The sequence below is a fragment of the Morus notabilis genome, unplaced genomic scaffold (assembly GCF_000414095.1).
Source record: "Morus notabilis unplaced genomic scaffold, ASM41409v2 Scaffold194, whole genome shotgun sequence".
In the NCBI taxonomy this organism is placed as follows: domain Eukaryota; kingdom Viridiplantae; phylum Streptophyta; class Magnoliopsida; order Rosales; family Moraceae; genus Morus; species Morus notabilis.
The window spans coordinates 76,216-90,930 of record NW_010357941.1 but is presented as its reverse complement, the minus strand read 5'-3'; the positions used below and the strand labels follow the sequence as shown (position 1 = coordinate 90,930).

The window sequence follows — 14,715 nt, the reverse complement described above, 5'->3', positions numbered from 1 at the left end:
ACTCGCATTCAGTATCATGCACTACTGTATACGGATAGATAGGATGTAGTAAAAGCTGATCCATGCAGGAAACACATAACATTAAAAAAAAAAAAAAAAAAAAAAAAAAAAAAAAAAAAACCCCTTAAACTCAAGAATTTGTAAAATTGTATGGCGAGGCAAGAAAAGAAAATACGTAATTACCAAGAAGTAGTAACGACTCGGGAAGGGCACCAAGGACATGAAAAGCACTAGCACCAAAAAAACCAGGACCAAGAATCTTGAAAATCCTCTCACTCCCTTCGGCTAAATAGGACTCTCCATGGAAGAGCAGGTATTCGTAGACGACTATGAGAAAAAGGTGGCCGAAAATGTTGTCGGAACACGGCAAGAACCCGTACATTTGTTCGCACTTATGCTCCTCTGATGAATAATAATACAATTCAAATTCTCTAGAAGGGAGCAATAAGAGGGAGGAGTTTAATTGGTCCTGCTGACGGCGAACATGATCGTGACCATCAATACCGTCTGAAACCAAGTCATCGTCGAAAATAATAGCCCGTGGAAGAGAACGGCCGGCGCTGTCGACGACGACGGCGACGATGAGGATATGAAGAAGAGCCAGAATGAAGCGTGATGTCTTGGTGGTGATCATTATCCTCATCACTCTAAGAGCCATGAATGTGAAGCCCTTAATTAGGGGAGTTTTTTTTTTTTCGTTTCATGTATATGTTTTTGAATTGAAAGGTCAATTTTATACTAGTTATTAAGGAAATGTCAAGCAATATAATATAGGAATATTTATGCATGCATATCTAGTCAAATCATTAATTTTAGTGGGTTAGGTATTCATAATTACTATTTGGCCAGATGTTTAGATAGACAGTTAATCCAACAAAATGATTAAATTCACATAATCACCTCTCAGCAAAAATATAATAATAATAATAATAATAATAAAATTCACAAAATCACATAAAACAAAGTTAAGTATATATAACAAAGACATAGATGTCGTGTGCACACATGCACCCTGACAGCCAAAAATTCTCTCTTATAGTCTTATCATTGTTTTTGTTTCAGACGAAGGTGGGGACTCGATTTCTTCACTTTGCTAATAAAAATTCTGTTAAGAAAAGAGTAGAAAATTTTCAATTTTTTTTTATGTTATGTATATTATATACTAACCTAAACCTAAATAATTTTTTTTCTTTGACTAAATAAACTACTTTTCATATATATATATATATATAAACAAAAGCTTAACTAGTTACCAATTATAAACATAGCTATTTTTTTTTAAAATAACAAATAAACTTCTTAATTAGCATAAACAAGTACTATCTCTAAGAGAAGATAAAAAGGCGAGCGAGAACGGCGGCGGCAGCAGCGGTGATAGCGACAAGCGGCTGTGAAAAGGTGGAGACAAGAGAAATGGTAAAAATGCGACAATATGTGAACAATGGACGTAGCAAATGGCGAAGGCAAGTACAAAGGTTGCAACGAACTATGAAAGCGGTGACACCTTCGACGATAAAAGCGATGCACGGCGGTGGTCTGCGTTTGGACATCAACTAGATTTCTCGAGGGCTGAGTATGGGTTTATTGATACATATAACGACGGTTTTTGCATGATCATTATCTTATCAGGCTTAAAAATGTCTGAAACATGTGTATGCCGTCTTATTTTCGCGCACATCACAAGTCGCTTTTCCTAAAAACATCGTTAAATCTATATGTATTATAGTATAGCGTGGAGCAAAAATTATGTTGGTTCATTTGCTCCCTTTGCTAGCTCTATTATTCTCTTATATGAATTAATAGAATTTTCTTGAACATGTTTTTTTTTTTTTTGGGTCTCCCGTGACTGTATAAAATCGCACAGTATATCCTTCGTGAAAGATATGATCAGAAACTCCAAAAGTGATCTTTGCTTATTGATGAAGACTCACATCCCATGGAACCTTGTGAATTAATGAAGTGGTTTGTCATTATGTAGATACAAAGGAATATATATATATATATATATACATATGTTTTATTATAGGGTCGATGTATATATTCAGCGAACATGAAAAATTATGTATATGTCACAGACAAATTAATACACGCATTGCAAACATTACTGATAAACATGCTTTGCTGGAAGACAGGACTGAAAAAATACTTGAGTGCAATTGACACAAATAAAAAAATAATTTCCAAATTTTTACAGTAGTACTAGATTATCAAGCTTATTGTTCTTTGACTTTGGCATTCGACTCTCTGAGATTCCTCTCATCGGATAGTAATTTTGCAAACCTGCAGCAATTGCCAATTAGCATTAGAAAGGGTGAAAAAATAGTTATAAAAAGAGACATATAAGTAGTGATCGATGCGATATTTATTGTTTACATTTTTTTTATCTTAATAAATTCTATACAATTAAGCTTTCTACCATATATAGCTCTTAATATAGCATTAAGTAACAAATAATATTTTGGAAAATTGGGGAGGAAACTTTATTATAGTAGATAATGAATTATTATATCAAGATTATAGTACAAATAATGAATTATATCAAGATTCAAAATTTGAAGAAATTTTGATCGGTTAGAGAGAACAAGAGGAAAAAAAGAAAAAAGAAAAGAAAAAGAAAGAAAAAAGGTTATTTGAGTATACACAAGTACCTTTGGAGTGCTTCCTCATTGGTACCACCATTTTCAATATGTTCATAGATACCAGTATCTAAATTTTGGCGTGAAACTGGTTTTTTCAGCAAAGATTGACCAACTTCCACTAATTTCTGTAAGTTCTCATCAGTAGCTATATCAGCGGATGCTAAATCCCCTTTCAGTGTATCCTCCTACATATGTATTAATAATGTTCATTTAGCTAGCAAGACATAGAAATGTATTAAAAACTGTTTAATCCAAAACGAGCTCCCAAAATATGTCTTTTTTGTTTTTTTCCCTTTTTTTGAGAATAGAAAAGTATTGGTCTCTTAACCTTTCTCAAAATATATGTATATATACTATGTATAAGTAACAAACAAAAACCAAAATAATTTTAGATTTACCTCTTGTCACAAAAAAAAAAAAAAAAGTTTTAACAAAAACATTTAAATGTGGGCAGTTTTATCATTTTATGTTTAAGAAACGCATAAGGTACCCAAGTGATATATATATATATATATATATTAAACATTAATAGGATTAAATTAAATTTCCGGGTATCAGAATGATATTTTCTTGTAAAATGTTTTTTTTTTTAAAAAGTGAAAGGAAACTTACATTAACCCGGAGGTAGCTATTTTCAGAATGAAAGGCTTGAAAAACGACACAGTTATGGAAATCAACCATATCTGCACTGGCTTCCATGTAAGAATCTATAATGGGAGTTGATCCCTTGTTATATATCCAGTCTAGCACTCCCCACTTTGTTGCCTTTTTAGAATCGTACTTTTTCTCACTCCTGTTTGAACCTGTCCCTATTGAGATTACTAGAAAACGGTTGTAATCCATCGGCTTATTTGGGTCAAAGTCTTCGTTCTTCCAAATAATCTGTTTGGTTACTTCACTGATAGCAACCAAAGCCTGCAAGCAATAATACTCATCGTAAGATAAATAGTTACATATATATATATATATATACACACACACACACACTATAAGTAGTTACAAAAATATATTTTATTCGTGAGTGGTACCAGATAGTTATATATATATATATATAAGTAGTTTCAAAAATATATTTTATTCATAAGTGGTACCTTATAGTATTGCTCTAAATTAAAACATCCAAAGTGTTTGAAAAACCTTTAAAAGAACAGGGATAAAGATTCCTAAAATAGTAAAAATTATCGAATTGATTAAAAAAAAGACCTTATGTATAAATTATATTAATTTTTTGATAAAAGGATTGTGCCGGCTAGAGAAAGGGAAAGAAATTAAATTAGTCAGGGTCCCTTAGAATATATTTGGATTATTAATTAAAACTAAACGCAATAAGGAAAGGAAAATGAGAGAAAAAAAAAAGAAAAAAACGAGTTTCAAATTCAAAAAAAAAAAAAGAGGAAGGAAATGAGAATCATCACCCTAAGTTTTAAGTCCAATTCCTTACCCCAAAAAAAAAAAAGAAAAAAAAAAAAAGACATTCATGCATCTTATAAAACTAAAAATATAGATTAACTTGAAAAGAAAATATTACCGGGTTATTAGCAGCAATAGCACCATCTATGAGATTGTATTCTTTGTCTTGGATTTTAAAATAATAGGAAGGAAAGTAGGTTGGGGCTGCGGAAGTGCTTATACAAATGTCTGAAAGTTTGGCTTCCGATTCTGTAGAGCTCCTTGTCTATAAGCCACGTAATTCCAATTTCATTACAGTCAGATCAGAGAGGAAAAATATAAACACAATACACTATATATATAATATCAAGATCATATGTATGAAACAATATTATTAGAATTGTGCGTTACCTTATGAGATATATATCAGCTTACTCCAAGAAGGAGATTATTTGTAAACATTTTTCAAGAATTACTTCAGATGATTATTAAGCACTACATTAACTAAATATTAATTGCACCAATGCTACATAGGTAACAGGTTTAAGGTTTGGCACTATTAAGAGCTATATCAACTCAATTTCCCGATACTTTGGTCGTGGACGGTTTTAGAAGTAAAAGTTTAGGCCGCCAGACTCAAATAGAAATTTCGAGTTAGGCTTAAATGGGAGAGAGAAAGCCCAGCTTAAAAAATTTAAGATTGAGTCGAATATGAATTTTATAAGATATTTTTTTAAAAACTATTTAAAATGGTGGTGTTTGCCCAGCTCGAATGAACTTTTGAGCTCAAAACTTTAGCCCGACTCAGAGGTCAGGGTTGAACCCAGGCCAACAATGGCGGGTTTCGGGCCGGCTCAAACCTACAACTCTAGTTGATCGACTATGTTGTCGTCTCAACCCTGACGATAATCCTGTTTCGTTGACCCAAACCTCAATGGGCAATCACGATCCAGCTCTCGTATCAGTCCCAACTCGTCGGCCCAACCATGACCCAGCTCGATCTTGGTACCGGTCCAACCCCATCAGTCTAATATAGCTTACTGGTGTCTACTACAATTTTCAATTATCTTTTTAATTAACAGAAAAGGATAACATGTTAGGGACTAACGACACATTTTATTGAAAGTTCAGGAGCTAGAGATACAATTTTCAAAAGATTTAAGGATGCCAAACAAAACTTCAAAAAGAAATCAAGTGCATATATAACAGGAGTACCTGGTAAGAAGAAAATATAGTTGGTTGGAGTTTCTTGAGATCAAAAGTAGGAATAACCACGTTTGTCAAAGTCTGTTGCAATCCTGTTTGCCCTAATTTCTCTCTTACTAACTTCCGAAGATACTTTCCATTATACTTGGGTCCTATTAGTTCTTTCACGAAATCAACAACCGAAGCAAACGGTCCCCTATTTATAATATACATTTTTTTTAATACAAAAAAAAAAGAGAGCAAAAAAGAAAAGTTAGATATCATGCAATAATTCGTATGTTTCATTTTGATAACAATTCGATATATTGATATATAGCGTTGATCTCACTTGTACCCTTAAATTTTAAGGTCATTTTCAATTTGTCTCTTAAACTTTAAAAACTCTAATTTTATCTTTAAATTATGAATTAGTCTCACTTAATCTCATTTTTTTTTTATTATAAGTCCTAGTAAAAGCATATAGTAAAAAAGAGATTAAATGTTGTCATGTCATTTTTTCTGTTATTTTTAACAGAAATTCTAATAAAAAGACAACATAAAGATATTACCTTCTTTTTTCTAGTTTGTTTTTAGCATAAACTTTAATAGAGGAGGTTAAATGAGACTAATTTAAAATTTAAAGGGTAAAGTGAGAATGATCTTAAAATTTTATAATACGGGTGAGAATAATCACACACATATATATACATACATATATATATATATATGTATATATACACACACAGATAATACCTTGTTTGTGGGAAAATTTTAGGACCATGCTCAATGTAAAATGGTACAATATCTTTGGCAGAAAACAAAGGCCTGTTGTTGGCGTCTGGTGCTGCTAACATGGCTGTAACAAGACCACCAGTGCTCGTCCCTGTAATTACGTCAAAGTAATCTGCAAGTCTTACATCTTCACCATCTAGCTCCTATATATACATATATACATCATGACGTTTAGACTTATAAACTCAGTACATCTAGTAGGCACACAAAAGTATTAGCCAACACTTGCACCCTGTAAGATTTTCAATCATACTCCGTCCTTTTGTTTTACCAAACTGTTTTCTTTTTCTTTTTCTTTTTCTTTTTTACGTGAATGATAAGAGATGATAACATGATACGTATCAGAAACAACTACTTAGCTCGTCCATCTTAATTAAGTTGGCTTTCATTCAATGATGAATCATCTATTATCAATCCCTGATCAACTCTCTAATTTATTAAGAAAGAAAAAAAAAAGAGTAAATATATATATATATATATAATATCTTTCAAATAAAGGTCTTTTTTTTTTAAAAGAAAAGGAACTAGCTTGCAGTAGTTTTTGAAGAATTTAGTAGATATAGGACTTATTTGGCATAGCTTTTGTTTTTACTTTTAAACAGTAGGAAAAAAAATACTAAGTCAACACTTTTTAATTACTGCTTGGATAATAAATGTAAATAAAAAGGCTTTGTACGTGTGATTGATAGTTGTTATCCCTATCATGGAAGCCTTTGTATAACATAGCCATGTAATAATATAATATTTATTCACACACACACACATATATATATATATATATATATATAATATAATTTGACCCCTTAGCTAGGATATATGTCTTACTCTTACCTGAAGATGAGATTCAAGGAAATTAAGAATAACTCCAGGGATGATTCCTCTAATACCTCCTCCATCTATACTAAGAATTGTTATAACGTTTCCATATTTTGGAGGTAATTTTTGGACTCTTGAGGATTTGCCTTCCATTATTAGTGAATTCTAAAAAGAAATTAGACGTCAGAAGGAAGATCTATTAAAAGGGCTTGAAGAGAGGCTTATGTTTTGAATAATGATGGATTAGCTAGTGATTACAATGGCATTATATAATGGCCAAGCGTGCGTGCTTATGGAGAACAACAAAATATAATTACATATACGCACATGACAGAATTGCAACGCCAAATAAATAAGGGATTAAAAAAATTGAATTAATTTTGTGCAAATACCTGAGAGCTCCGGGTGACGTGCTAGCTACTCTTGCACGATTTGTATTCTATAATCCGTCGAGAGGTGCACGAATGATCAAGGGGGGAAAAAAAAAGTTAATTTGTAAGTCATTTCATTCTCTTTGTTGAGAAATGAGTGTTAAAAGGAAGAAAGAAATTATAATAGCTCGATCTATTTTGTTGAAATTATACAAACCAATTGGTTTATAGGTTTGAAGAAATTCAAATTTTTCTTAAAGAAAATACTATAATAAAAATGTATAAATGGTTTAAATTTATGAATTAAACAGGAGATCAGTCTTTTTAAACCACGTATATAAAACTACAATATGTTAAACAATAGAACTCCCCTTTTTTTTTTTAAGCTTTTTAATGCTTTTACTCTCTATATTTTTTGTAAATTGTGAAGTTACCTCTCAATTTTCAGTTTGGAAAATTGACCCATAATTTTTTTAAGTGTTATAGAGGAAAATCCTATATCAATGAAAGATTTTAACATTTTGACAGAAACGCACTCATTCACATGTTGAGTCATCGATTTAAGTGCACTTGACAATACAGTATCAAGTTCAAAAGGTAATTTACCAAAATTGAAAGTGGCCGTTTAGTTCGCTGATTTAAATTTTTAATTTGAGTTGAGATATAATTTTATGTGAGAACTTTTTACTGTACTAAAAAAGTTAGATGTGACTGTATCTAAGAGCTTTTTACTGTAGTAAAACTCAAATTCTAAACTCGAATCGGTGAAATGAACGAGGCCTAAAAAACGTAGAAAAAGTTAATAAGCGTAGATACTTCCAAATATATATATATATATATATAATTTTTTTTCTATCTTTCATCTATTTGATTCCCACCCCAAGTATATCGGTTAATGTAGAATATCAAACAACTCGTCATTGAGTCAAGTTCATATAGTAACATCAATACACCATCAAGTTTATTTTGATGGGACATTTATATAAATATATCGTGCATTTTAAGTTTTACGGAAAATGTACCATGTATTTGAATGTCATCAAATATATACCAAAATATTTTTAAGTGTTTATTAAATCTACTATAAACTGGTCAACACAATTTATTAGAGAACAATATTAAGCACAATAATTGAATTAAAATGAGCAATATGAAAATGTAAGTATTTGACGTCGTTAGTTAAACATCTTTTGAATGGATAAGATGATTTTGAACACACCACCCTCACAAAATGAAATAGAAGTCCTAATGAAGAGGACCTTAAAATATAACTAATTTATTTTCTTGAGGGAAAAAAAAAATCTAATGGACCCCTGAAAATGATTAATATCCGTCACCAGACACAGAGAATAAATTCAAAGGAGAAAGAGAGAAATAGGTCAAGACTTGAGATGAATTAAAATTAATAGGCCAATAGTTTACATAAGTTAATAAATAGGCCAAATTATTGTTTTCGTCCATAACTTGTATGGTTATGAACCATAACTTGACAAGTTATTGTCCATAACTTGTCTGACTATGAACCATAACTTGACAAGTTTGTTCATAATTTATCTGGTTATGAATCATAACTTGACAAGTTATGGCCTATTAATTTTTATAACTAAAAATTGACTTATATACTTTCTTAAGCTTTTCATATTGGCTTATTTTCTACTATTTTCCTAAATTCAAAGGACGTATCATGTGCGAATTTATTCCTTTCGAGAAAACTCTCTTTCTCTAGTAATATTTTACTCTTCAAGTCTTAGATAAAATGTGTTTGACCAGAATAACAAAGAACTTTAATGTTAGAAGCAATTACATACAGATGTTGATCTCATCCCATTGATGCGTGGAACATGATACATTTCTTATTTTTCTTTCTCGAGTCAAATTAACATTTTTGTTCAAGAAAGTGCAATCTAAGACGTTATTTAAAAACAATATGTATACCTTGGAACTACCAAAGTACAAAACCAAAGTACAAAACATTGTCCTTCCTTCCCCACTCAATAAATATTAAAATAATTCTTATAAATCTTTTTTCTAATATATTGATGCGTTTACGAGTTAGAAAATTGCATTGCTTGATTGCTTCTGTTTGTTTCCATTTCAAAACGATTGAGAGGATGGAGGAAAAATAAAACCGCACACATTTATTGAAGAGAGAAATGCGTTGCTTTTGAATGTCAAAAGACGTGTGCATACGAAATTACTAACCTTTAAATCCAATAATATTTTTCGTAGACAATTAAATAAATATATGCATATAGCACGTTCTGATTAAAAACAAAAAACTACTAAAAATATATATTTTTTTAATATATGAAAGCACTTATCCGAAGCGGTTAGGGAGTCGGCGGGTTGTTCACAATATGTGTTCTGCAATTGCTCGGTCACCGGAAGCTAATATCGTTGAAGATATTCGTGATCTTATTATTTCTCAAGTTAAAAGCTGCAATGTTTGCTCCAGATCTGACATTATTTCGAAATAAAATTTTATGATCAAAATTCATACGCGACCAAGTATTCTATATTAAGTTGATTTTATAGTACACCAGTATAGACCAAGTATTCTATATTAAGGAAATTTTCCAATATACTAGTATACCGGTAAATCAAGATTTTTCTAACCATTAGATCATCGTACTTTTTGATTTTTACGTGATTTTATGCAGATCCAACAATTAAAAAATCTGACTTACCGGTATGTTGACGTATCAGAAAAGATCTATATATTAAGCAAATGTCATAAAACTCTTAACTATAATTAGGGACTTTTTCTGATAAGCTGCTCTATCGGTAATCTTAATTTTTGATTGTTAAATTTAATCAAAATCACATAAGATTAAAAAAATATGCATATACAGATCTAACGGCTAAAAAGTGAAGAATTACCGGTAGTCCATTTTTATAAAGACTACTAGAAAAAGTCACCCATAATTAAACATTTAATAAATTTGCATGAAGTGCTCATATGTGGATGATATAATTTCAAGACTAGTATAAAATTATTTCACAGCGCAACTGTTTTAAACTTTTATTTAAAAAAAAAAAAAAAAAAAAAAATCATGTCGCTGCGCTATACAAATTTTTTGCATCAAAACTTACACTTTTTGACATGAAAACCTTCATGGATATTAAGCACGCAACGCATGACTTGTAGTTTGTTGTTCGAATAATTTCATTACCTACCGAGAAGCAAACTTCAAAACCATATCAAAATAGAGAAGAGTGTTCTTGAGAAAACTGCAATTGTCCTCAACTTTTCCAAAGCAAACTGCTTCTTGGTTCTTAAATATGAATGAAAGTATGTTACAAAATATAGTGTCTAAGATCTCATGTAAAGCATATGAAGCACACAAAGAAACCAATAGCAATCACACCGTTAAAACATAATGCAGGAAACAAACATATGGTGAGTAGCTTCCCCCGTTGATGTGCAATAGCCCGCTTAGGAGTCGGGTAGTCTCATCACCACTTCCGCTGGTGGCCGCAAAGTGCATACCATTTCTTTCGTTTTGCCAAAGTAAACCTGCAAGGCGTAAGTTTGAGTAACTCGGACCGACATTATTTTTTGTTTTAAAATGGGAATAACTGCCACAACTGTACAGTCGTTTTAAATACTCTCTTCCATGGAGAAACATCAAAAGCTAGAATAAGACAGACAATATCTATAGAAGAAACAAGAAAGGAAACACTATACCTGATCGAGTGAGTTTCTAAGCTTACTCTCCATTTCTTCTATCATTCTGCCCATGTTACAAATATGGCCCTCTTGAATCGGGAGGTCCATATTCATCTATAAAATAGGAAAAAGAAATAGTAAGACACTTAATTTCACTCCCTGACAATGTCATAAAAGTAATCATATTGATGCACTAACAAAGTAGAAAACTCCAGTTTATGATTCAACCGTGTACTTGTCACTTTTTAGCTCTCCAAATTCCCAAAATATATATACAAAATCAGCAATGAACTTGACGTGAAAATTTTTCTAACTGCTGGGGAAAAAACACTTCTTAAAAATGCCTCTTACGAAGTTTTAAGTATTTTTGGAAATTGCATGTAGCAGAAATTGGCAACTGACATAGAATAGGAACTTATGAAGGCAAATGTTCAATATAACATTATCAGGAAAACCGGGATATGACAATGTTATGGTCTCAGCATTTACAGCACTATCATCCTCCTTACAGATTTGCACTCCTGTATAATACTCTCTGTGTGTGTGCGCGCGTGTATCTTTTTGTTTCTAATTTAAAAACATCTGTAATAAATTGGACTGATTGAGGAAGTTCGTAACAAGAGTTGATTGCCCGAATTCCCCTGTATGGAAGGGGAGAATATGGACAGATGTGCTTAGCACAGGCTACATTTGACTCCTAGATCATGAAGTTACCAAACCAAAAATGCAGCCAAAGCACGACACTAGTTTCTCTAACAAATCCAGTAATTTAAAATGCTCCTTTACCACTTGAACTAAGGTTAAGAGGAATTTGGTATTAGATAGATGCCCACGGTAAAGTCATACTAAAACCTCTTATAGTACATCTAAATGGGAAAATTATCCAGATGAATTATCATTTCGATTTTTATAAAGCCCAGAATAAATATCAGAACAGGAATTCCTTTGTACTTGAAATCAACGCACCTTCCGACAATAATCGAAAAAAGAAAATTTGTTTAATGTAAAAATGGCAACAAGATTTAAACCCTTCACGTGAATACATAAAACAGTACAAGTACCTCTCTTCTAATCGATCCAGACAAATTGAACATTCCTGATGTGTCATTATTTGTAGTTAAAGACAGCATGACGGTGCTGGTTAAGCGGTAATGAGCTGTTCCTTCCTCCACAGGCCCTACCTGGTATAGAACCAGATTTGCAGCATGACCAAATGAGAGAATAGGTGCTTAAAAGGAAAATTAGAAAAGCAGAAACAAATAAGAAAGGTGCAAGTATCATGGAAACCGTGGCAGTTGAAGTTTACTTCAATAACATGGATAGCGTCCCATGCACCCTCCTGCAAATAACCCCTTCTACCATGCCCCGTCTTTGATCCATCTTCATCATTAATGTTTGGGAGTTAGTTATAAAGCCGGTATCTCAATGGCTGCATAAAGCTACGTTAGTGAACTTTACCTTTCTTTATCAGAAAGCAGGCTGCAAAACCTTCATTGTCATCTTCCCACATATAAACTGATGAAATCCCACCTTCATAATACCTAGCAAATTATTGGTCAATCAAGCTGCTAAGTCATTAAAAAAAAAAAAAAAAACCCACTGTTGCATGAAATAAAAGCACTACTGCTTGAGATAATTATTTAGACGATCAAAGCTTTCTTGTTTTCAAAATCAGCTTAAAGGGACAAAGCCACAGAAACGAAACAATCATCACAAAGAAGTCATCATTCATCAACAAAAGCCATTAGCCAACGAAAAAAGAGTAAGTAAAGGACCTCACTGGTCACGATATATAGCAAAGATGTCATTTGCTTCGACTTCAAGTTTCCTCAAGTCTGGAGATGGGAGGGAGCCATCCTCTAATTGTGGATGGTATTTGTTTGACCAAGGTGATCTGCATGAAAACATAGAAATACATAACAGATTAAGTCACTAGTCACTACAATAGTTGATTCGCATTTAAGAGACAAAAATAGCATGATTTAAGCCTAGGATGCCAACTTCATCAATTTATCGTATTAATTAGAACGACAGTTGAGCAAGAAAAATGAACACAAAAGGTGGCTCCAAATCTCCAGTGAAATGTGAAAAAATACAGGTAGATAGGTGGTACTCTTGCCATGCTATAATCGCAAGTTTGAACATTCAAAGTTGAATGAGTTGAGTGTCTACCTATAAGAGTCTGCATCTCTATTATATTCGCACAAAATGAATTCCTTTCCAGAGTCCACGTCGCATAAGACCTGTTTTGCTCGGTAAAAAAAGTTTCATATTCAGGAATCAATTAGGAAAGCAACTGCTTTCAAGAAAAAAAAATCACATAATTCACCCAAACAACAGATTAAGAGAAAAGTAAATCCAAGGAACTACATTTGAGACAGACAAAACTTCTAAAAATAATAGGTGACCCATATTAGCCCTAGAAGAAAAAATTCCAATTTGTATGAGCCAGAACATTTCCCCAAGCAGTTGAACCAAAAAAATAAAACAAAATAAAATAAAATAAGAAACTAATCCAGTAAAAGAAAAATGGTGAAAATCCCAAAAGAACAACTTTATCAAAAAAAAAAAAGGGGGGGGGGGGGGGGGGGGGCGGGTATCAATTTGCAAGGTGAGATGACCTAATCGCATTAATAAAAGTACAATAAATCCAACAGCACTGAAATGACATCATTCATGCACCAATATACGTACATATTATGAATTGGCGAAATATCAATTAAATGCTGCTTCAACAACCAAAATTTGAAGCCACAAAATCATTTAAGAGATTCCGAGTGGTCGCTCCAAACAAAAGTAAGCTACTCTGAGCAACTATTGAACTAAAGTTGGAAGATTTAAAAAATAAATAAATAAATTCAAAGTACCAGAGGAAGAAAAAAAAAAGGATGTATTGTTGCTTTTCAAAAATAAAACTTTTGCTAATATGTAAAACAGCAGAACAAAAGAAGAACAATACTTTTTTTCCCATTTGGTTTTCTCCAATCCTCAGCAACAAAATTCAGGTCACAATTTCCTTTCATTCTTGCGATTCTTATAATCGTCTTGTGAAAATTCCAACAACCCTAGCCAAAAATACTACCCTAAGATTGTTTTATCTTTGTGTCCGTTCACTTTTCATCAGTTCATCTTTTGTCCGTTCACTTTTCATCAATTCCTCAGCAACCAAACACAAAAACGATGAAGAAAACATAAAACACCGAACCCTAGCTAATTGAAACAAAAACAAAAACAAAAAACAGAGAAAAATGAACAAAATTGAGAACCTGGAGAGGCTGATCGACTTGAGAGAGGAGATCGGAGGAGTGTTGGGGTAAGAGAGTGAGAAGAGCGGAGAGAGCGGTCTCTATGTGCTTTGGAGGCATTCTCCTCATCAGTCCCATTGCTGCCTCCATTTTCTTTCTCTCACTTTCTCGCTATCCAAACAGTCAATCAGAGACAGAGAAATTTAAGGCGATTTTTTTTTCTTCTCTCCCCCCCTTTTTTTTTCCCCTTTTTTAGAGAGAACTCACACTTTTTCTTCAATATTTGTGTTGTTTTGCTTCGCAAACGGTGAGAGAAAAAAGAGACGCCCGTTTCTTTTGATCCGAGTTTCCCTCGCGGGAACCATCCTTTATATATCTACTATTTCTTTCTTTCTTTGTTCCTTTCTCTCTTTTTTCTCTTTTTTTTCTTTTTTGAGGAATTTTTTGTTTTATTTCTACTAAAAAATAAAAAGGGGCGTAAACATAATGTCAATGAAAATATCATACTGAAAATTAAACATGAGAAATTGTAAAAATAAAGTGAAGAATTCAAATCTCACACTCCGTGATAATACTATACTGATTTTATTATAAAGTGAAGAGTTTGA

General features: G+C 32.3%; 2 protein-coding genes across 2 annotated transcripts; both read right to left on the bottom strand.

The window, feature by feature from the left end:
- Positions 1-2,213: 2,213 nt before the first annotated feature.
- On the bottom strand, positions 2,214-6,974 carry LOC21386294 (patatin-like protein 3). The gene is made up of 7 exons (XM_010091132.1): positions 6,837-6,974; positions 5,967-6,148; positions 5,244-5,430; positions 4,168-4,314; positions 3,252-3,554; positions 2,649-2,824; positions 2,214-2,280 (listed from the first exon to the last, which is right to left on the bottom strand). Exons 1-7 carry the CDS (start codon positions 6,972-6,974, stop codon positions 2,214-2,216), a joined length of 1,200 nt encoding a protein of 399 aa, XP_010089434.1.
- A 3,462-nt stretch (positions 6,975-10,436) lies between these two features.
- LOC21386293 (probable F-actin-capping protein subunit beta) lies at positions 10,437-14,429 on the bottom strand. The gene is made up of 8 exons (XM_024177256.1): positions 14,129-14,429; positions 13,035-13,105; positions 12,643-12,756; positions 12,321-12,403; positions 12,169-12,242; positions 11,924-12,043; positions 10,881-10,976; positions 10,437-10,709 (listed from the first exon to the last, which is right to left on the bottom strand). The coding sequence occupies exons 1-8, from the start codon at positions 14,255-14,257 to the stop codon at positions 10,629-10,631; spliced, it is 768 nt and encodes a 255-aa protein (XP_024033024.1). The 5' UTR covers positions 14,258-14,429; the 3' UTR covers positions 10,437-10,628.
- Positions 14,430-14,715: the final 286 nt, after the last annotated feature.

Coding starts and splice junctions, on each gene's coding strand:
- LOC21386294 (XM_010091132.1), bottom strand. CDS start 6,974: ATGGAAGGCAAATCCTCAAGAGTCCAAAAATTACCTCCAAAATATGGA. Junction 3,555..4,167: donor CTATTGCTGCTAATAACCCG/GTAATATTTTCT, acceptor TATTGCTTGCAG/GCTTTGGTTGCTATCAGTGA. Junction 2,825..3,251: donor ATAGCTACCTCCGGGTTAAT/GTAAGTTTCCTT, acceptor ATACATATGTAG/GAGGATACACTGAAAGGGGA.
- LOC21386293 (XM_024177256.1), bottom strand. CDS start 14,257: ATGGAGGCAGCAATGGGACTGATGAGGAGAATGCCTCCAAAGCACATA. Junction 12,044..12,168: donor ACGCTATCCATGTTATTGAA/GTAAACTTCAAC, acceptor GTTCTATACCAG/GTAGGGCCTGTGGAGGAAGG. Junction 10,710..10,880: donor TTAGAAACTCACTCGATCAG/GTATAGTGTTTC, acceptor TACGCCTTGCAG/GTTTACTTTGGCAAAACGAA.